Raw genomic sequence first — 23,302 nt, forward strand, 5'->3', positions numbered from 1 at the left:
TTTCGCTTGTTTGTGAGTTTATTTCCTTATTGCTCCACAACTCTCAGCAAGATCATGACTGATCTTTTATCTCAGTGCCACTGTCCTGCACTAACTCCATATCCGTTCATCTTCCTGACAGTGGAAGATCCATACACCCGTGCATTGATTAACTAAGATTTACTTTAAAGATGAATGATAGAGAGGTTTGAGTGGGTGAATGCTCTCCTCTCAAAACTACATTCTGAATAATCTTCTCAAAGATGGAGGTGAGGATTCCAGAACTTAAAGCAAACCTTTAAAGTCATAGAGGAGGTAAACTCCACCAGCCCAGACCAATGTTTGGACCATTGCAAAGGGCTAGCTGTGTTAGACATTGTCTTGTGGTAGGCATTGTGCAAAAGCTGTAGAGATCTTAGCTTCTAGGATTTCACTTGTGAAAGTGTTAGTGCTTGTGTATATTTCTCAGTTTCACTAATTTGCCAAGGGTCTAAATAATTCAGGTCCTTGAATTGAGGTAACACCTGAGAGCAAGTATATCCTCTGCACTCAGTCAAGTGAAAGTCAATGTGAGTAGTGACGTCACCAGTAATTTATTAACAGAGGGTGTGTGAACGACTAACTGTTTGCAAACATTTGTATGGGTGCAAAAGAAGTTTACTAGGATGCTGCCTGGATGTGTGCGTAAGGAGACGTTGGACAAACTAGGATTACATCCCCTGGTGCATCAGAGACTAGAGGTGGGGAGAACTGATAAAAGTTTATAAAATTATGGGTCATAGATAGGCTATCAGTCAGAATCCATTTTCCAGGGTTAGAAGCACCAAACACTGCAGGGTATTTAAGGTGAGAAGGGGAATGCTTAAAGGAGATAAACAGGGCAAGTTTTTTCACTCAGTGTGTTAGGTACCTGGAATGGGCTGCTGGGGGTAGAGGCGGAAGCAGATAATGGCATTTTAAGAGGCAGTCAGATATTCACATAACTATCCTCTCATTCTCCAGACATCTGAACGCAGGGACACTGACGTACAGGTCGAAGGGATTTAGTTTAATTTGGGAACAACAGGAATTCTGCAGATGCTGGAAATTCAAGCAACACACATCAAAGTTGCTGGTGAACGCAGCAGGCCAAGCAGCATCTGTAGGAAGAGGTGCAGTCGATGTTTCAGGCCGAGACCCTTCGTCAGGACTAACTGAAGGAAGAGTGAGTAAGGGATCCCTTACTCACTCTTCCTTCAGTTAGTCCTGACGAAGGGTCTCGGCCTGAAACGTCGACTGCACCTCTTCCTACAGATGCTGCTTGGCCTGCTGCGTTCACCAGCAACTTTGATGTGTGTTAGTTTAATTTGGGATTGTGTTCGGCACTAACTTCGTGGTTTGAGGGGCCTGCTGCTGTGCTGAGCTGTTCCACAGTCTGCTACGTAGCCCTCTGATGAAAATGTTTACTGGCAGTTTTGTAGCCATTGATGGTTATAGTTAGTGTAAAGCAGTGAGCAGTTTGTACAGGCAGTTGAGTTGTAGACAGAGGGCACAGATTTAAAAAGGTTGGTAAATTAACTCAGGCAGGCAATGAGAAGTGTCTTCATACAGTGAACTGAAATAGTCTGAAACACCTTACTTAACGGATATTGAAGCAGAATTAGTGTCGACTTTAAAAATAAATGAAATTAATATTTGAAGAAGCTTTACAGGAATGTGAGAGAGTGTAGAGCTGGGGTGGGAATAAATGCAGATCCTTTTCAAAGTCCTGTTTTGGTACTGAGCTCTGAAAGATCCCCTTCTGGGTTGCGATTCTGTTACTTTAGGTTGTTGCCAATAATATTTATTTGTATCTGATTTTTAAATTTTTCATTTCAGGTTGCTCAGAACAGATATGAGTAATTCTTATGTGACTCTGTCTGAAGTTCTGGCAGCAAGAGGAGGCCCTATTGAAGACAATGAAATCTGGGCCTTATTATTACAAGCCTCAGAGGTCCTGCAGAAGAAGGCAGTGGAAGGTAATTTATTTTCAAATTTATTGGTTCAATGCCTGCCATTATTTACATTCTGCTAACGATGTGGGAAATTATCAATGGCTTTATGGATGTGAAAGAAAATAATAAAATTTGGTTTTGCTTCTCATATTTCCCTGGGCCTGGATAGAGTGGATGTGGAGAGGATGTTCGAGTGGTGGGGGAGTCTAGGATCAGAGGATACAGCCTCAGAATAGAGCAGTGTCCTTTTGGAATGGAGATGAGGAGGAACTCCTTTAGCCTGAGAGTGGTGAATCTGTGGAATTTGTTACCACAGGTGGCTGTGGAGGCCAAGTCATTGGGTATATGGGCATAAAGGGATACGGTGAGAAGGCAGAAGACTGGGGCTGAGAACGAAAATGAAACAGCCATGATGAAATGGCAAGGCAGACTTGATGGACCAAATACCTAACTCTTCTCCTATATCTTATGGTCTTGTTTCCCTGGGCCATTTGGCATATTGAGTCTATGCTGACTCCCAGATAATCAATCAAATTCCTCCACTTATTTTCCAGTAACCTATTCTTTCCACAAAGTCATCCCCACCACTCCCCACGCCCCACAATTCTCACTCCACTTGCCAACACCAGGGGAAATTTCCAGCAACCATTAACCTACCAACTAACATGCCTTGGGACAGGGAGGAAGCAGGTTAAGGAAGGGAGAATGTGTAAACTGCACACAGGCAGCACTCCAGATGTGACTGAACCTTGGTCCTTGGGGTTGCAAGACAACAGTTCTACTTGCTGAGCCACTGTGCAACCCAGCTACAGCATGTTCACCTCAGAAAGGCGTCGACTTACCTCTTCTGTTGAAATGCAATGTCCAAGATGCAAAGTCTTTCCATCATTGTCGTGCAGCCACCGCTGCAAGTCAAGACTACTCCTAAACATCTGGCACATGGACCACCACTCGCCCTCGTGTCCCACCCACCAACCTCTCCAGCACTCCCTCCCCTTGCCTGTCACCTACAAGGCATTGGGGGTATATCTGGACGTGGTCACAGCCCAGGCAATAGAGAACCTAGAATCAAAAACATCACCACTGATTTGGTGACCAGAAGGCTCGTTTCTTGCAACCTGTAATACTGCATTTTTCAACATCGTCTCTACCATTCTCCAGCAATTCAGAAAAGACAAGCAGCAGAAAATTGGCTGCCTCAGCTTTCTGTCCAGATCAAAGTACAACCTCTGTGGAATAAATCTCTTGTTTTCTTCAGTTGATACAAGACTGAATAAATGTGGGTAAATTATTAGCACTTGATTCTATTGAGGATACCGAGCTAATCCATACCCAATTAAAGGGTTCAAAGGATGTGGAATGTTGTTGGTCTCATTCTATATCACAATTAAGTCATATTCCCCAATAACTCCTCGCTTTCTCTTGAATCCCATTCATCTCCAGTGGCATAGTTTGTGTACCAGCACTGAGATTCGTGTAGCCTGCAGGAAGAGAGAAATCAAAGGGAAACCTTTCTCTTGAGTGTAGTGAAGAGCAATGGAGGGGAAAAATACTGTACATATTTGGCTATTTAATAGAGAAAGTGAAAAGCATGGTGTCACCACCATTGCAGATCCTGAGCCTGTCTGGATTTTCATTTGCAGCAGCATGCAATATTGACCAATGCAATATTTGCAGACAGACTGCTATGACCATTCAGGAACAGTCTAGGAGAAGCTGGGTGCTGTCATTAATAATGCAAGCTGCGTTTACTTGACACACAATGTAGAATGAAATGGACCATAGCAATTATTCACAGAACTCAAAACAATACATTATTTAATACACAGTTGACAGATAGGAATTGGTAATGAATCAGCCGTGGCAGTATTGCTTTGAACTCTTGTCCAAATTGAAATGGATGCATTGGAGAAAGTGCAAAAAAAGTAGATTTAAACCTTGGTATTTCAATACAGCTGTCAAAAGGTGACTTTTTTGTAAGTTTGAAGTGGCTGCCTGGTTCAGGTTCTTTGAAATGTTTGATAGAGCAGATGTAGGGATGATGGGACTAGCTTACCGGGAAACACAATGAGCATGCATGATTTGGGCTGAAGGGCCTTTTTCCATGCTGTAGAACTCTTATGTTCATTGGTATTGGATCGTTCATTGGCAGCTGCTGATTGGAGACTGCAGAGGTTGTACTATGCTATGGGATGTTGGTCAGACTGGAGTAACCTCCCTTTGGTAGGAAAGCTAGCAGATGATCAAGAGGTTTCCAGAGTGCCAGAGCCACCCATCTGAATTTGTTGACTCGTACATTACAAAAGTGGAACCAAGGCATTGTAGGGACGGGGTTCGTGTGGGAGCCACCCAACAGAAGATTGTGTGATCTTCTAAGGTTGGGGAGGGCTGCAATCCAGAGTTTGTTTCATGGTTCACTGCCTCACTTGTCATCTGTATTAGGGCAGTTGACAAACAGTAGCTACTGCCATCTACTACTACTAAGTTTCCTGCAAATACTGGTGAAGTTACTCATTTTGGAAGAAAGAACACAACAGAATGTTATTTCAATGGAGAAAAACTGCAGAAGATTGCTACACAAATGGGTGCAGAGGTCCCTGAGAGTGAAAGCTGGCACACATGCAGTGAATAATAGAGAAAGCCTCAGCAAAGTGGGCCCTTATTTCAAGAGGGCTGGAGTATAAAATTAGGAAAGTGTTATGCACTGGAGAAGGGACTACTGAAACCAACTCTGGAGGATTGTGACGGTTTCTCTGTTGGAGCAAACACACTTCATTGAAGGTGGCACAAGAAAATGGAACTAGAAATAGGCACCTCAGACTGTCAGTCCCGCACCGCCATTCAGTATGAACATTGCCGATGAGTTCTGGCCTCAGTTCCTCTTCTGTGCCAGTTACCTGTAATCCTTCAAGTCTGCAAACATCTGTCTCTATCCACCTTAAATATACAGTGGCTATAAAAAGTATTCACTCCCCTTGGAAGTTTTCATGTTTTATTGTTTTACAGCATTGAGTAACAGTGAATAAATTTGGTCTTTTTGACACTGATTAACAGAAAAAGACTCCTTTATGTCAAAGTGAAAACAGATCTCTACAAAGTGATCTAAACTAATTACAAATATACAACACCAAATAATTGATTGCATAAGTATTCACCTCCTTCAATATGACACACCAAATCATCACTGGTGCAGCCAATTGGTATTCGAAGTCACATAATTAGTTAAATGGAGATCTGTTTTTGGAGACCTGTGTGTAGCTGAGGTGTCTCAATTGATTGTAGTAAAAATACACCTGAATCTGGAAGGTCCAACCGCTGGTGATTCAGTATTGTGGCAAAAACTACACCATGAAGGCAAAAGAACATTTCAAGCAACTACGGAAAAAAGTTATTGAAAAGCACAAGTCAGGAGGTGGATACAAGAAAATGTCCAAGTCACTGAATATCCCTTGGATAAGTCAATCATCAAAAAATAGAAAGAATATGGCACAGCTGCCTAGAGCAGGCTGTCCTCAGAAACTAAGTGAGTGTGCAAGAAGGGTACTCGTGAGGGACGCCAAGAGACCTATGACAGCTCTGGAGGAGTTACAAGTTTCAGTGGCTGAGATTGGAGAGACTGCACATACAACAACTGTTGCCCAGGTACATTATCAGTTACAGCTTTATGGGACAGAGGCAAAGGGAAAGCCACTGTTGAAAAAAACTCACATGAAATCTCAGCTAGAGTTTGCTAGAAAGCATATGGGAGACTGAAGTCAGTTGGCAGACAGTCCTCTGGTCTCATGAAACCAAAATTGAGCTTTCTGGCCATCAGACTAAATGCTACATTTGGCATAAGCCATATATCGCACATCATCAAAAGCAAACCATCTTACTGTGAAGCATGGTGGTGGCTGCATCATGCTGTGTGGATGCTTCACTACAGCAGGCCCTGGAAGGCTTGTGAAGGTAGAGGGTAAAACAAATACGGGAAAATACAGGGAAATCCTGGAGGAAAATGTACAGTCTGCAAGAAAACTGTGACTTGGGAGAAGATTCATTTTCCAACAAGACAATGACCGCAAGCATAAAGCCAAAACTACACAGGAATGTCTTAAAAACAACAAAGTTAATGTCCTACAGTGGTCAAGTCGGAGTCCAGATCTTAATCCAATTGAGAATTTGTGGCTGGACTTGAAAAGGGCTGTTCACTCATGATTCCCATGCAATCTGACAGAGCTTGAACAGTTTTCTGAAGAAGAATGTGGAAGCATTGCCACATCCAGGTGTGCAAAGCTGGTGGAGACCTATCCACACAGACTCAAGGCTGTAATTGCTGTCAGTGGTGCTTCTACTAAATACTGACATGAAGTGGGTGAATACTTCTGCAATCAAATACTTTGTGTTTTATACTTGTAATTAATTTGGATTACTTTGCAGAGATCTGTTTTCACTTTGACACAAAAGAGTCTGTTTCTGTTGACCAGTGTCAAAAAATCTAAATTAAATCCACTGTGATTCAATGTTGTAAAACAATAAAACATGAAAACTTCCAAAGGGGGCGAATACTTTTTATCGTTACTATATTCAAAAGTCAAAATGATAAAGTGGTGGTGGTGGTAGGTGTGGAGGAGTGTGTTAGTAGGTGGCGGTGTTGATCAGCCTTACTGCTTGGAGAAAGTAACTGTTTCTGAGTCTGGCGATCCTGGTGTGGACACTAGGTAGGCTCCTCCCTGACGGGAGTGAGACAATCAGTCCATGAACAGGGTGGTTAAGATCCTTCATGATGTTGCTGGCCCTTTTCTGGCACCTTTTTGTACAGATTTCCTTGTTGGCAGGTAGGCTGGTGCTGGTGATGCTTTGGGCAGTTTTGATTACCCATTGTAGAGCCTTCCTGCCTGCTGCAGTGCTGTTTCTGCACCATGCAGTGATACAACATGTTCGGGTACTCCCTACTGGGCATCTGGAGAGTGACGTGAGTATCGATGTGTAAAGTCCAGCTCCCTTTGAGCCTCCTCAGAAAGTAGAGGTGTTGGTGAGCTTTCCTGGGCTCTCCAGGAATGGAGTTTTCGAAATGTGGCATGAGCAGCTGTTCAAAGGACTTCATGGTGATAATGAGCAGCCACTGTCTGTAACCTGTAACACTCACAAGAGAACACATTCTTTAAGGATCTTGTCTCCACTTTGTGCTTCCTTGGGAAAACAGCTAACATAATCAAGGACTCCACCCACCCCGGTCATCCTCTCTCTTCCCCTCTCCCACCAGGCAGAAAATACAAAGCTTGAGAGCATGTACCACCATACTTTGGGACAGTTCCTATCCTGCTGTTATCAGACCTTTGAATGGACCTCTCCTTCACTGAAACAGGGCTTCCCAACCTTTCTTATGCTACGGACCAGTACCATTAAGCAAAGGCTCCAGGGACCCCTGCACTAAAAGCTGAATCTTTAAACTTGTGATCTCTCAGTACATCTCATTGTGGGCCATGCACTTTATTTGTTTCTCTGTAACTGAGCAAAACTATATTCCCTTTTATGATAACAACATACATCAAAGTTGCTGGTGAACGCAGCAGGCCAAGCAGCATCTATAGGAAGAGGCGCAGTTGACGTTTCAGGCCGAGACCCTTCGTCAGGACTAACTGAAGGAAGAGTGAGTAAGGGATTTGAAAGCTGGAGGGGGAGGGGGAGATGCAAAATGATAGGAGAAGACAGGAGGGGGAGGGATAGAGCCGAGAGCTGGACAGGTGATAGGCAAAAGGGGATACGAGAGGATCATGGGACAGGAGGCCTAAAGCTTGCTCCTGCCCCACCGAACTCGTTTCTGCATACCTCGACACTGTTTTATCACCCCTTGTTCAATCCCTTCCGACCTATGTTCGTGACACTTCTCACGCTCTTAAACTTTTCGATGATTTTAAGTTCCCTGGCCCCCACCGCTTTATTTTCACCATGGATGTCCAGTCCTTATATACTTCCATCCCCCATCAGGAAGGTCTCAAAGCTCTACGCTTCTTTTTGGATTCCAGACCTAATCAGTTCCCCTCTACCACCACTCTGCTCCGTCTAGCGGAATTAGTCCTTACTCTTAATAATTTCTCCTTTTGCTCCTCCCATTTCCTCCAAACTAAAGGTGTAGCTATGGGCACCCGTATGGGTCCTAGCTATGCCTGCCTTTTTGTTGGGTTTGTGGAACAATCTATGTTCCGTGCCTATTCTGGTATCTGTCCCCCACTTTTCCTTCGCTATATCGACGAATGCATTGGCGCTGCTTCCTGCACGCATGCAGAACTCGTTGACTTTATTAACTTTGCCTCCAACTTTCACCCTGCCCTCAAGTTTACCTGGTCTATTTCCGACACCTCCCTCCCCTTTCTAGATCTTTCTGTCTCTGTCTCTGGAGACAGCTTATCCACTGATATCTACTATAAGCCTACTGACTCTCACAGCTATCTGGACTATTCCTCTTCTCACCCTGTCTCTTGCAAAAACGCCATCCCCTTCTCGCAATTCCTCCGTCTCCGCCGCATCTGCTCTCAGGATGAGGCTTTTCATTCTAGGACGAGGGAGATGTCTTCATTTTTTAAAGAAAGGGGCTTCCCTTCCTCCACTATCAACTCTGCTCTTAAACGCATCTCCTCCATTTCACGTACATCTGCTCTCACTCCATCCTCCCACCACCCCACTAGGAATAGGGTTCCCCTGGTCCTCACCTACCACCCCACCAGCCTCCGGGTCCAACATATTATTCTCCGTAACTTCCGCCACCTCCAACGGGATCCCACCACTAAGCACATCTTTCCCTCCCCCCCTCTCTCTGCATTCCGCAGGGATCGCTCCCTACACAACTCCCTTGTCCATTCGTCCCCCCCATCCCTCCCCACTGATCTCCCTCCTGGCGCTTATCCGTGTAAGTGGAACAAGTGCTACACATGCCCTTACACTTCCTCCCTTACCACCATTCAGGGCCCCAAACAGTCCTTCCAGGTGAGGCATCACTTCACCTGTGAGTCGACTGGGGTGATATACTGCGTCCGGTGCTCCCGATGTGGCCTTTTATATATTGGTGAGACCCGACGCAGACTGGGAGACCGCTTTGCTGAACATCTACGCTCTGTCCGCCAGAGAAAGCAGGATCTCCCAGTGGCCACACATTTTAATTCCACATCCCATTCCCATTCTGACATGTCTATCCACGGCCTCCTCTACTGTAAAGATGAAGCCACACTCAGGTTGGAGGAACAACACCTTATATTCCGTCTGGGTAGCCTCCAACCTGATGGCATGAACATTGACTTCTCTAACTTCCGCTAGGCCCCACCTCCCCCTCGTACCCCATCTGTTACTCATTTTTATGCACACATTCTTTCTCTCACTCTCCTTTTTCTCCCTCTGTCCCTCTGAATATACCTCTTGCCCATCCTCTGGGTCACCCCCCCCCCGTCTTTCTCCCTAGGCCTCCTGTCCCATGATCCTCTCGTATCCCCTTTTGCCTATCACCTGTCCAGCTCTCGGCTCTATCCCTCCCCCTCCTGTCTTCTCCTATCATTTTGCATCTCCCCCTCCCCCTCCAGCTTTCAAATCCCTTACTCACTCATCCTTCAGTTAGTCCTGACAAAGGGTCTCGGCCTGAAACGTCGACTGCGCCTCTTCCTATAGATGCTGCTTGGCCTGCTGCGTTCACCAGCAACTTTGATGTATGTTGCTTGAATTTCCAGCATCTGCAGAATTCCTGTTGTTTCCCTTTTATGATTTTCTTTTCACTATCTTGATGTTGTTATGAACAGGGTGATGTATCTGGATGATGTGCAAAACAAGTTCTTCACCATATCTCAGTGCGTGTGACAATAATAAATCAATACCAATACCTGTATCAATATCTTGGTCACCATGCTTCAGTTAAGCTGAGCAGCCAGAAACACATTCAGAGTCCACTGTACAGCTGCTTGTTCATGCAAATTTCTAATCAGCCAATCATGTGGCAGCATCTCAGTGCATTAGAGCATGCAGGCATGGTCAAAAGGTTCAGTTGTTTTTCAGGCCAAACGTCAGAATGGGGAGGAAATGCAATCTAATTGATTTCGACCGTGGAATGACTGTGGATGCCAGATAGCATGGTTTGAGTATCTCAGAAACTACTGATTGCCTGGGATTTTCATACACAACAGTCTCTGAGGTTTACAGAGAATGTCGTGAAAAACAACAGACCATCCAGTGGGCGAAAAACGCCCTTGTTAATGACAGAGGTCGGAGGAGAATGGCAGACTGGTTCAAGCTGACAGGAAGGTGAGAGTAACTCAAATAACCATCTGTTACGACAGTGGTGTGCAAAAGAGCATCTCTGAGAGCACAACACGTTGAACCTTAAAGTGGAGGGGCTACAATAGCAGATGACCAGAAATATACACTCAGTGGCCACTTTATTAGGTACAGGAGGTATTGCATATACTGATAGCTTAAGCAGTTGTGTGTGTGTGTGTGTGAGAGAGAGAGAGAGAGAAAAATATTGGATGCATTGATGAGGTGAGATTGCTGAGAGAACGTTTGTCTGGAGTACAGACAGAGGTTTAGCCTTATGGTTTCAGTGCATAAATTTGACATAATTATCACTTTCCAATCACATACTGAAGCTCAGTGCTGGGCTTTGATGTGTAAGCCAGGATGATACTTCAGTGCCTCACCAAGGGAATGTGGGTGAGAGTGACAACACCTCAAAAGTACTTACTGACTGGGAACTCTTTTGAGAGCTCTATGAATGTTTCATAGATGTAAATTCCCATTCTTTCTAAGGAAATTTCATTTTGTAGAGATCTGATTCACAGAACACATCTCTTAGACGATTTCTGAGGGAATTATTTGGTTGTCTTTTAACCCACTCTTCACACAGGATATGGTCCTTGCTTCCTGTGTAGCATGCTTGGATTATAATGGGATGTTTCCAATGGAAACATTATTATATGAAGCGGAATGTGTACATAAAAGAGCCTCCTCTTCTTCCTTTTATTGTAGGAATACGAGGTGCAGAGCAGTCGTTTTCACAAATTAGCTCTAACCAATTTAGTTGGGATGCAAGCTTTGGGCTAGGCAGGAGGAGAAGCTTCCTCTGAAGATCAGAATGATCCACATTCCAGCTACTGCGTCTGCAGGGTTAATTGACAGTGGCATTGCAAAGATGCTCCCTCATGGCCCCAGTGACCCAGGTGCTTTCTGTGTGGAGTTTGCAAGTTACCCTGTGACTGCATGATCTCCACTGAGAGCTCTGGTTTCCTGCCACTCTTTATTCTAAGACTTAAAAATAAATAGTGCACAAGACATATAACAAATTATTGTTCATGGAACGTTCAGGAGTGGAAGAAGCTGTTTTTAAAATGTTGAGTGCAGGTCTTCAGTCTCCTTTACCTCCCTACTGATGGTAGTAACGAGAAGAGGGCATGTCAGATGGTGAGGGTCCTTATGATGGATGCCACCTTCTTGAAGCACCACACCTTGGAGATATTTTCGTCAGTGTGCCTGTGATGGATCCGGCTGAGACTTCAACCCTTTGCAGCCTCTTCCAATCCTGTGCATTGGAGCCTCCACAACAGAGAGTGATGCTACCAGCCAGAATGCTCTCCATGGTTCATCTGTGGAAATTTACTAGAGTCTTTGGTGACAAACCAAATCTTCTCAAATTTCTAATGAGCTAATTTAGCGAAAGCCTTCACTGAAGAATAAAAATAAATACAAATATATATGGCAGCATAGTAAGCTGGTCTCAGTCTGTGGGAATCCCCTGGAAAGCTCCAACTCCGCTAAAAGAAGTGGCCAGTAACATTATCAGGTGTGTACGGGAGGGGGGAGGGGAATTGTATATTTCAGTAAGTGGGACTTTCAATGAAGGAAATTGGAATTCAATTTCAAGCATTTACGTGAGCTAATAAATGGCCAGCTGTTGATCTTTATTACATTGGTTGAAGCATGTGATGTTAACTTCTCACTTTCAACACATGCAAATTAATCAAAGGTGATTGAAGTATTGTTTTATCTTTTTTTTCAATTGGAGTACTTTCCAGGCAACAAGTCTTCTGGGATCTCAGCGGTGCACCCAATATCGGTGTTCTGGAATAAAAACAGAAAATGCTCAACATTTCAGGCAGCATCTGTGGTGAGAAAAGCAGGGTTAGTGTTTCAAGCTGATGCCATTTAGTCAAAGCCATTTTCTATCTTCATATTTCCAGCACCCGCAGTTGTTTTGTTACTTAGGATAGAGTTTGCTGAGCTATAAGGAGGAGGAGTGGAGAGCCAAGACAAACCCTATCCGTGCTTTGGAGCAGTTTTCTGAATGGTAGCTTCCTTGTTTCTCTTTAGAAGGTTATGAGTCATGTTCGAATCTGATGACTAAATAGTCATAGTCATAGTCATACTTTATTGATCCTGGGGGAAATTGTTTTTCGTTACAGTTGCACCGTAAATAATAAATAGTAATAAAACCATAAATAGTTAAATAGTAATATGTAAATTATGCCAGTAAATTATGAATTAAGTCCAGGACCAGCCTATGGGCTCAGGGTGTCTGACCCTCCAAGGGAGGAGTTGTAAAGTTTGATGGCCACAGGCAGGAATGACTTCCTATGATGCTCAGTGCTGCATCTGGGTGGAATGAGTCTCTGGCTGAATGTACTCCTGTGCCCACCCAGTACATTATGTAGTGGATGGGAGACATTGTCCAAGAGGGCATGCAACTTAGACAGCATCCTCTTTTCAGACACCACCGTGAGAGAGTCCAGTTCCATCCCCACAACATCACTGGCCTTCCGAATGAGTTTATTGATTCTGTTGGTGTCTGCTACCCTCAGCCTGCTGCCCCAACACACAACAGCAAACATGATAACACTGGCCACCACAGACTCGTAGGACATCCTCAGCATCGTCTGGCAGATGTTAAAGGACCTCAGTCTCCTCAGGAAATAGAGACGGCTCTGACCCTTCTTGTAGACAGCTTCAGTGTTCTTTGACCAGTCCAGTTTATTGTCAATTCGTATCCCCAGGTATTTGTAATCCTCCACCATGTCCACACTGACCCCCTGGATGGAAACAGGGGTCACCGGTACCTTAGCTCTCCTCAGGTCAACCACCAGCTCCTTAGTCTTTTTCACATTAAGCTGCAGATAATTCTGCTCACACCATGTGATAAAGTTTCCTACCGTAGCCCTGTACTCAGCCTCTTCTCCCTTGCTGATGCATCCAACTATGGCAGAGTCATCCGAAAACTTCCGAAGATGACAAGACTCTGTGCAGTAGTTGAAGTCCGAGGTGTAAATGGTGAAGAGAAAGGGAGATAAGACAGTCCCCTGTGGAGCCCCAGTGCTGCTGATCACTCTGTCGGACACACAGTGTTGCAAGCACACGTACTGTGGTCTGCCAGTCAGGTAATCAAGAATCCATGACACCAGGGAAGCATCCACTTGCATCGCTGTCAGCTTCTCCCCCAGCAGAGCAGGGCGGATGGTGTTGAACGCACTGGAGAAGTCAAAAAACATGACCCTCACAGTGCTTGCTGGCTTGTCCAGGTGGGCGTAGACACAGTTCAGCAGGTAGACGATGGCATCCTCAACTCCTAGTCGGGGCTGGTAGGCGAACTGGAGGGGATCTAAGTGTGGCCTGACCATGGGCCGGAGCAGCTCCAGAACAAGTCTGTCCAGGGTCTTCATGATGTGGGAGGTCAATGCCACCGGTCTGTAGTCATTGAGGCCGCTGGGGTGCGGCGTCTTTTGCACAGGGACGAGGCAGGACTTCTTCCACAGCCCAGGAATCCTCTGGAGCCTCAGGCTCAGGTTGAATACACGGTGAAGTACTCCACATAGCTGAGGAGCACAGGCTTTGAGCACCCTGGTACTGACACCATCCGGTCCTACAGCCTTGCTTGGGTTGAGACGTTTCAGCTGTCTTCACACCTGTTCCGCTGTGAAGCTCACCATGGTGGTTTCGTGTGGGGGAGAAGTATATTCATGAGAGTAGGGTGGGGGACTGTGAGGAGGGGTAGGAGGGGAGAGTGGAATATGTGTTGGTTGGGGGCCGTCAACAGATGGCTCATGTGTGGGATGGGCAGGGGCCACAATGTCAAATCTGTTAAAGAACAGGTTAAGTTCATTGGCCTTTTCCACACTGCCTTCAGCTCCTCTGTTGCTGGTTTGCTGGAACCCAGTGATGGTCCTCATCCCACTCCAGACCTCTCTCATGTTGTTCTGCTGGAGTTTCCACTCAAACTTCCTCCTGTACCTGTCTTTAGCCTCCCTGATCCTGGCTTTCAGGTCCCTCTGTATTGCCCTCAGCTCCTCCCTATTTCCATCTCTAAACGCCCTCTTTTTAGCGTTCAGCATGTCCTGCACTGAAGGAGTGCACTTGGGACTTTCCCCAAAGTGAGATTATATAGACAGAATCCGGGTTTAAAATGCCTAATTCACGGGCATCGCCTTCATATGATTAAGTAATGTTATTAAATTCACAAGTTTGACGCATGTAAAGTACATTTGTTTAGTCCTTGGAATGGCAGAACTAGTTTCTCTCTCTCTCTCTCTCTCTCTCTCTCTTCCTTCTTCACTCCTTCCCACTTACAGACAAAATTGACACATGACATCTGTAAAAACAGAACCGATTCAATACCTAGAATGGACTGTAGACTACCAGTCAGATCAGTTCCTCTAGGTTTATTATGTTAAAGCTGTTTTGTCTCCTGTTAAAGTAGATTGATATATCAGTAAATAGCAGAATAAAAATTTACACTATTGAATGAGACCATTTGGCCCATAGTATCCATGCCAGTTTACTTCTAAAACACTTAAACATTCCATGAAGAAACACTGGAATATTAAATGGATAGAAGCAATTTACGCACACAATTGCTCTGTTTAATCATTGCCCAGTAACAAAGGTCAAACATTTCAGGCAAGTTTTATAACTGTAGAAGCACAGGAACATAGCACTGAATCATATTTAAAATTACTGCTACTATAGGTCGAAGTGGTTAGTTGCTTGAAAGTGGCACGTCTGTAACCGGTACAACAGTGTTTGTGAAATTACCATCCATTACATCCAGGTCAAGCTGCCACAGCGTAAAGAATAAGGTCATTTATCTGTGCCAAAATGCATCGTAGGACCATCATTGTACAAGTCACAGAACATTGTTTCAGTCTGCAAGAGATTCAAATTTGCATGGGGTTTCACTCCCTTAAGGATTCAAGGCGCCTTATTGTTCCATTTCTGCATTGCGATTGTTCTGAAGGCATTTTAAGTTTTCTATGCTCTTTATTCGTTTCTTTGATTCATCCATAAACAATCAAAGGGAATCTTTCTGTTGCTGCACACCAGCTGAATGCAATCAGGGGTAAAGTGACCCGGGCCACCTTTTCAAGCTTGTAACATGATCCGCAGAATGCCAGGGCTACAGCTTTCTGACTGTGTTTCTGAGGACTCTATATGCTGCTCTGACAAACAATTGAAGGCAGCTTGTGACTAGTAGAATAAAAAGGCTCAAGGTATTTCTGTGAAAGTCTCCATTGGTCCAGTAACGTTGCCATTTTTTGGATTATGTTGTCATATAAACCAAATGATAAAGGAGAATTAAAGTCATTTCTTTGTCAGCACTTGCTAGAAGATTCTGAGAATATATAGCATGGGGTAACGTAATTGGTGGAAATATACATAATTCATAACCACTGACATTGAGTTGGGGTTTTGCTTTAAGAGGCTGATCTGACATGATGAATTTTTATGTGAAGACTTCTTAGCATGCTTTTGTGTGTGGGTTTTGGAGTTCAAAAAAATGTGTTAACGGATTTCATTAAACATAAAACACCTCACTTTGAAAACCTACATTGGTGACCCCGATGCTCTAGGATGACTCTGGAGTTATTGAACATGTTAGCTAAGGTGGTCACTTTGAAACTATCGGAGTTTTGGGAGCAAAATGCTGTCGCTTGGTTCGTACAAGCTGAGGCCCAGATCGCTCTGCACAAAAACACTACCAACGACACCAAATTCTACTATGTGGTACCGTTGCTCAGCAGGTTCAGGACAGTGAGAGTGGTGAGTCTGCTTGAACAGCCGCCCGAGCACGACAAATACCGATCACTGAAAACTCACCTTTTACAGACTTTTGGACTATTGGGAGTCTCAGCACACATAACAGTTGCTGTCCTTGCCTGGCCTCAGTGATGCTAGGCCTTCGGAGCTAATGGACCGTATGCTGTCCCTCCGGGGAAATCACCGTTCTTGCTTTATATTTAAGAAACTCTTCACGAAGCAAATGCCTGAACATAAGAACATAAGAAATAGGAGCAGGAGTAGGCCATCCGGCCCATCGAGCCTGCCCCGCCATTCAATAAGACATTGCTTATCTGTCCGTAAACTCAGCTCCATCTACCTGCCTTTTCCCCATAACCCTTAATTCCCTTACTATGTAAAACCTATCTAACTGTTCCTTAAATATATTTAGTGAAGAAGCCTCAAATGCTTCCCTGGGCAGAGAATTCTACAGATTCACCACTCTCTGTGAAAAACAGTTTCTCCTCATCTCCATCCTAAATCTTCTCCCCTGAATCTTGAGGCAATGTCCCCTAGTTCTAGTCTTGATCAAGTTTGCATAGCTCTCGCTATTGCAACAGTGAGAGACTATAGATATCTTGCTAAAATGGCTGATAGTCTCCACTCAGCCAGGGAGCAGTGCATCATTACTCCTCCTTTCTCTACCTCAATAAGCTGGGTTAGCAAGGCCCCCAACATAAGGATGCCCACACCTACAAAACAGACGATGCCGGGCCTGTACTTTTACCGTGTGTACTTTGGTTGGAATGCCATGAAGTACTGGTTGCTTTGCAGCTTTGACAGTGCCAGTGTATCAGGACATCAGAGGTCTGTGAACATCGTGAGTTCCAGCTGCCAGGGTCGTCTGCTGTTCATTACAGACACCCTTTGAGTGCGACACTTCCTGTGTGGCATGGTTGCTCAAGTGACTGTGGTGATGGCATCGCCTATTGATGAGAAGGCAAAGAGCGACGAAACTTTGCTGGAGGCCGCCAACAGCAGCGGAATCCAGACTTGTGGGACATGGCAGTTCACGCTCTACTTCAGTGGACAGCATTAAACATGGGACTTTGCCCTGGCTAAAGTGGCTAGATCTGTGCTTGGTGCAGATTTCCTGTGTGCCCAAGGACTGTTCGTCAATCTTAAGAACTGGACGTCAAGGTCTTTGGGTTGTTACCCTGCTCTCCTAGTAGGTTCCCCACAACAACGCTGTTAAGCACACGCACTGCTGCATTTGCATTTACTTGACTGCAGGGTGAATTCCCAGACCTCGCCAAGCCCACATTCTCTACTACTGTCGCAAAACATGGGGTTGAGCACCGTGTTTGCACAACTGGCTTGCTGGTCCAGAAAAGCTAGCAACTGTGAGGGCAGAGTTTGCCAACATGGAAAGACTTGGAATCGTATGCTGGTCGAGTAGCCCCTCCATATGGTCCCTAAGTCCAATGGTGGTTGCTGCCCATGTGTTGATTACTAACGCCTTAACGAAGCCACCACCTCCAATTGTTACCCAGTCCCACACATTCAAGACTTATTGGCACTTTTAGCCGGAATGTTCATTTTTTCCAAAGTCGATCTAGTTCGGGGTCACCATCAGATGCCCGTCTGCTCGGAGGACATTACCAAAACAGCTATGATAACCCCGTTTGGTCTTTTTGAGTTTTTGTGCATGCTATATGGACTGAAAAATGCAGCACAGACTTTCCAATGGCTGATGGACTCTGTATTAAAAGAACCTGATTTTCTTTTTACCTAGATGATATACTTATTGCCAGTGCATCCAAATTCCAAACACTTATCTCGTCTCCACACACTTTTCAAGTGCTTAGGCCAACACAGGTTGATTAATAACCCTGCTAAATATCAGTTTGGGTTATCAACGATTAACTTTCTCGGCCATCACATCTCTGCAGAAGGTGCGAATCCCCTCCTATCAAAAGTAGCTGTTGTTATGGATTTCCCACCGCCCCACACTACTAAAAAACTGCAGGGGTTTTTAGGCATTGTGAATTTCTATCATCGCTTTATTCTACAAGCTGCTGAACTTCTGCTCCCCCTGTTTAGTGCGCTAAAAGGAAACACCCCTAATCGCGTTCTTGACTGGCCAGCAGACATGACCAGGGCATTTGTTGATACCAAACAAACTCTTTCTAATGCAACCCTACTGGGGCACCCACTCCCCAATGCACCCATAGCCATTACTACTGACGCTTCAGACTATGCTGTGGGTGCTGTGCATGAACAGTTGGTTGGAGGTGTGTGGCAGCTGCTTGCCTTCTTCAGTCGGCGGCTCCATCCTCCCTAAAGGAAGTACATCAGATTTGACTGTGAGCTTCTCGGTCTCTATCTGGCTGTCTGCCACTTTGTTTTTGTCTAGAGGATCACCATTTCACAGCGTTCCTTGACCAGAAACCCCTCATGCATGCGATGGCCAAACTATCAGACCCTTGGTCCATACGTCAGCAATGCCACCTGGCCTACATATCATTGTTCACAACTGATTTACAACAAGCCAAAGGGAAAAATAATGATGTGGCTGATTGTCTCTCATGGCCAGCCGTTGAGAACGTACACACAGGGGTTGACTATGCTGGCATGGCAGCTGACCAAGTTACTAACCCAAAGGTCCAGGTTTACCAAACAGCAGTCATGGGCCTGTGGTTGGCTGACATTAAGTTTAGAGAAGCTGGGGTTTCTCTCCTGTGCAATACCTCAATGGTCGTACTCACCCGATCATGCCCCCAAACTGGAGATAGACTGTTTTTGACTCCATTCATAGTCTGTCGCATCCGGGCCGGAAGGCCTCACAGAAGCTGGTTGCTCTAAAGTTTGTTTGGCGCAGCCTCAGAAAGGATGTCAATGCCATGGACATGGCATACTGGTGTTGCAGTGCCACGGACATGGCATACTGATGTTACAATGCCATGGGCATGGCATACTGGTGTTACAATGCCACCGACATGGCATACTGGCATTGCAATGCCATGGACTTGGGTTCAGCTCTGGTGCTGACTGTGAGGAGTTTCTATGTTCTCCCATGACTGTCAGGGTTTTTCTTGGTGCTCCAGTTTCCTCCCACACTTCAAATACATACAGGTTAGTAGATTAATTGATCTCATGGATGTAATTGGGCAACACAGGATTATTGTGCTGGGACACCCCATTACTGTGCTGTATCTCTAAATTCAGACCATCAGGAAGGAGGTAGAGGAGCCTCAGGACTCACACCACCAGGTTTAGCGGCAGTTATCACTCCTCAACTATCAGGCTCTTGTACCAGAGTGAATAACTTCACTCAGCCCGTCATTGATCTGATGACACAACCTTTGGACTCAGTTTCAAGGATTCTACAATTCACGTTCTCAATATTATTTATTACTTAATTATTATTATTATTATTTTGTTTTTCTTGTTGTATTTGCACAATTTGTTGTCCTTTGCACATTGGCTGTTTGTCATGATTTTTGTGTAGTTTTTCATTGGTTTGTTACGTACCCCGTAACTGGATTGCCAAACCAGCAGAAATGGATCACTCAGTTGGAGTCTGGATTACTAGAACTAAGAAAGTTTTATCAAAGAAACAAGCAACACAGTACTCTAATCAAAAGGATAATAAATGCAACAGTTCAGCAATGATAAGCACACATGTACACAGAATTAAGATAACAGGATCAATCAAGCTCTATCGTTGTCTAGGGGTAAATGACCAGTTTCAAAGTGATGCAAAGTTCAGTTCAATTTAGTCCAGTTCAGTTCACAGTAATCGCTGCCGTGGGAGATGGACAATGGGGGGAAGGAGAGAGAGAGCAAAACGAATGAATATTCAAACGGCTTCCACACAGACCTTCGCAGTCAGCTTTCGGGCGAGCCCTTTGTGATGTCATCTGAGGTCACCGACCGTGACCCCCTCCGTTTCCAGATACGATCGTTTCTCTGCGGTGAACCTGGCACCCAGGCAAGGGTGGACACACACCAGGTTCCCGCTGATCGTGCCTTTCCACCCTGTGCGTCTATGGCTTGATCCCGCGACCAGCCGTCCAAAACTTCCCACCGACTTGTGGGAGACGCACCGCTTCCAGGGTCTTGTTACCTCGGGTGTCATGTGTGTGCTGCCTTAGCAAACCTGTCCCTTTTTATCCCCCTGCTGGGGTATCGCCTGTCCATCACTTCAAACAGTTCAGGATTCAAAGGGGGAGCCGATCTTGACAGCTCTCCTTCCGTTACTCTCTCCCGTCCCTTCATTAACACCTCCAAATGCTGCTCCATTGTTTTCCTTATCTCTCTTTCTCCTGAAGACAGGTGGCAGACCAACTGCTGATCCCACTGGTGCCAGCCCAGGCCAGCTAACATCTTAATTTATGTGTATTCTCGTCACAGGTTCTATTGTGTTTTGTTATATCTATTGTGAATGCCTGCAATCAAATGAACCTCAGGTAGTACTGTATATGGTGACATGCAAGCACTTCGATAATAAATTTGCTTTGTACGTGAGTGTTGAACTTTGAGCACGGACCGTCGAAATTGTTCAGCCCCAAGTAGAACTGGAGTTAGGAACAAAATAATACAAAGTGGTAAACTCAACAGCCTCCAAAAGGAGGCACAGAATCTTGATTAATTTACATGTGGGCAGTGAGTGAGGTACTGGCAGCATGCCAATTCCCTGTTGCCTGCTTTCTATGATGATCACACAGTCTGGTCAGTGCAAATCACTTCACTCAGTGACTGGATATCTGAACAGATGCTTGACACCTGCTCAAGTTGGTGTCCGGTCTATTGTCATATGCACAAGTACATGTATGCACCCAAAAAAGTTGCTTTCTGCAGTATTACAGGCACATGGCATCAGAGAAGCAGGATTCGAAAGAAACATATACAGCTTCTACAAGAGAAAACACAACTGGAAATAAATAAAATGTCCAATGTGATCAAAGTTGTCAAAGAGCTCATAGCCTTGGTAAATTTAGTATATTATTTTTATAGTTACCGAGGGGCAATAGAAAATTTCTTTGCATGTCATCCATAGAGATTATTTCATCACATCAGTACATTAAGATGGTACAAGGGGGAAACAATAGAAGAATACTGAATAAAGTGTTACAGTCAGAGAGAAAGTGCAGTGCAGGTAGCCAGTAAGGTGAATGGGACCATAATGAAGTAGATTGTGAGATCAGGATTCTACCTTGACCATTCAACAGTCTTATTATGGAGAGATTGAAGCTGTCTTTGACTAGTGGTACTATACTGAGGTATTCATTAGGGTTGTTGAGATTGGTTCAAGAACTGGATGGTTGAGGGGAATTTGCTGTTGGTGTGGGATTTAGGCTTCAATGCCTCCCACCTGGTGGTAACTGAGAAGATGGCATGGTCCGGATAGTGGGAAACTTTGATGTTACCTTCTTCAGGTAGTGCCTCCTGTAGATGAACCTTTTGCTTCTTTTTGGTACATTCTTACATGGAGATACAAGAGGCTGCAGATACTGGAGCATGGTCAAAGAGAGAGCTGCTGGATGTATCTGTGGAAGGGGATGGACAGAGGATGAGGCCCATCAGCTTGGTCATATTACTGGCTGTTCAACCATGACAGCTATGATAGGTATCATCGTCAGCATGGACAAGCTGTGCTATAGGGGCCTGTTTCTGTGATTCTATGAACTCACTGCCATGCTCTGTAACCTTTCCAAGACAAAGAGGCACTCCACCAGAAAGTCAGGAGAGAGTCAGGAATGCTGGCAAGCCGAGAGTTGTATTTGCTTGCAAAATACAATTTCAGAAAGGAGCACTTTAAATCTCAGAAGGGGGCGAAGCACAAGCAGTGGATGGACTGCACAATAATCTGAATAACTTTCCGTCCTGTCCCACCCACAAATACAGGAAATGGGAGCAGGAACAGGCCACTGACCCCTCAAACCTGTTATGCCAGTCAATATAATCGTGGCAGATTTACCCCAGGCCTCAGTGCCTCTTCTGTACCAATTCCCCATGGCCACGACTTCCCCATTGCCCTCAATTCCATGATTCTTCTACAATGTACCTGCCTCCATCTTAAGTACTCCCAGTGATGTAACCTTTGGAGTAGGGATTCATCACCCTCTGAAAAGTAAATGTCCATACCATTCTGTTTTCAATGACCAGCTCTTTCCTTAATCTGCATGCCCTTACAATCAGATACTTGCCAGCCAGGCATTACATCCCTAACATCAGGACCACACTCATACCCTTTTGATGTGGACCCACACTTGGGAACCGCAGTTACTGTTTTAAGGTCCTGTTACGTTCACCTGCTGTCATTGGCCATGCTGAACAACTTCATCATTGCCCTGGAGATAAGTTCTTATTGGGAGAATCAAGGGATATGGGGACAGCATAGGGAAAGTAGTGTTGGGGTAGAAGGTCGGCCACAATCTGACTGAATGATGGAGCAGGCTTGAGATGCTAAATTGCTTCTGTTTCTTATCGGGCATTTGTGCTCTCAACAGAATCCCTGCATCAAACTAGCCACTAGGGTGAATCAAATTTCTTTACCTGAGGAAATATATGCTGGCTTTGGAGGTAGTGCAGAGCAGTTTTACCAGTTTGATTCTGTAGCTGAGGGGGTTAATCTACCTGAGACGATACTCATTGGTACAGAGAGGGAATTTTATAGTAAAATATAAAGTTATGGAAGGGTTAGGTAAAATGGAGACAGGAAAGTTATTTCCACAGGTAAGTGAGACTAGAACTAGGGGACATTGCCTCAAGATTTGGGGAAAATAGATTTAGAATGGAGATGAGGAGAGTAGTGAATGTATGGATTTCTCTGCCCAGGGAAGCAGTAGGGTCTACGTCATTAAATATGTTTAAGACAGTTAGATTTTTCCATTGTGGGGGAATTAAGGGTTATGAGGAAAAGGCAGGTAGGTGGAGCCAAGTCTACAATCAGATCAGCCATGATCTGATTGAATGGTAGAACAGGCTCGATGGGCCAATTGGCCAATTCCTGCTCCTATTCCTTTTGTTCTCAACTATCCCATTTAGTAATATTTGGAAATTTTCTCCTGAGTCTAAAAATTACTATTTTATCTCAGATAATAACTAGCTATATCAGCTGTTAACTACCTAAATAGGTAGTAATAAACATTGCTCCTAAATGCAGCAGCCAGGATTTGAACACATAAGCTTCTTAGCTTGTTAACCACAGTTGACCAGGGTAGCCAATTGTTGCCCATTTTGATGTTGCTGTAGTAATCAGGATCATTAACATCTCATTCCATTTCCTTGGCTAAGTTCACAGTCCCAGGATGCAAGACAGAGGCAACTGTTGATCAACCTTG

The 23,302-nt window shown here is 44.7% G+C and overlaps 1 protein-coding gene across 1 annotated transcript in view; it reads left to right on the plus strand.

The window, feature by feature from the left end:
* LOC134358441 (tyrosine-protein phosphatase non-receptor type 13-like) overlaps positions 1 to 23,302 on the plus strand; it is a 426,694-nt gene that overhangs the window by 46,144 nt on the left and 357,248 nt on the right. Inside the window, exon 2 of the mRNA XM_063070670.1 lies at positions 1,837 to 1,976. Coding sequence (XP_062926740.1) covers positions 1,853 to 1,976 — 124 coding nt within the window. The 5' untranslated portion in view covers positions 1,837 to 1,852. The remainder of the gene's footprint in view (positions 1 to 1,836; positions 1,977 to 23,302) is intronic.

The sequence above is a fragment of the Mobula hypostoma genome, chromosome 18, assembly GCF_963921235.1.
Source record: "Mobula hypostoma chromosome 18, sMobHyp1.1, whole genome shotgun sequence".
In the NCBI taxonomy this organism is placed as follows: domain Eukaryota; kingdom Metazoa; phylum Chordata; class Chondrichthyes; order Myliobatiformes; family Myliobatidae; genus Mobula; species Mobula hypostoma.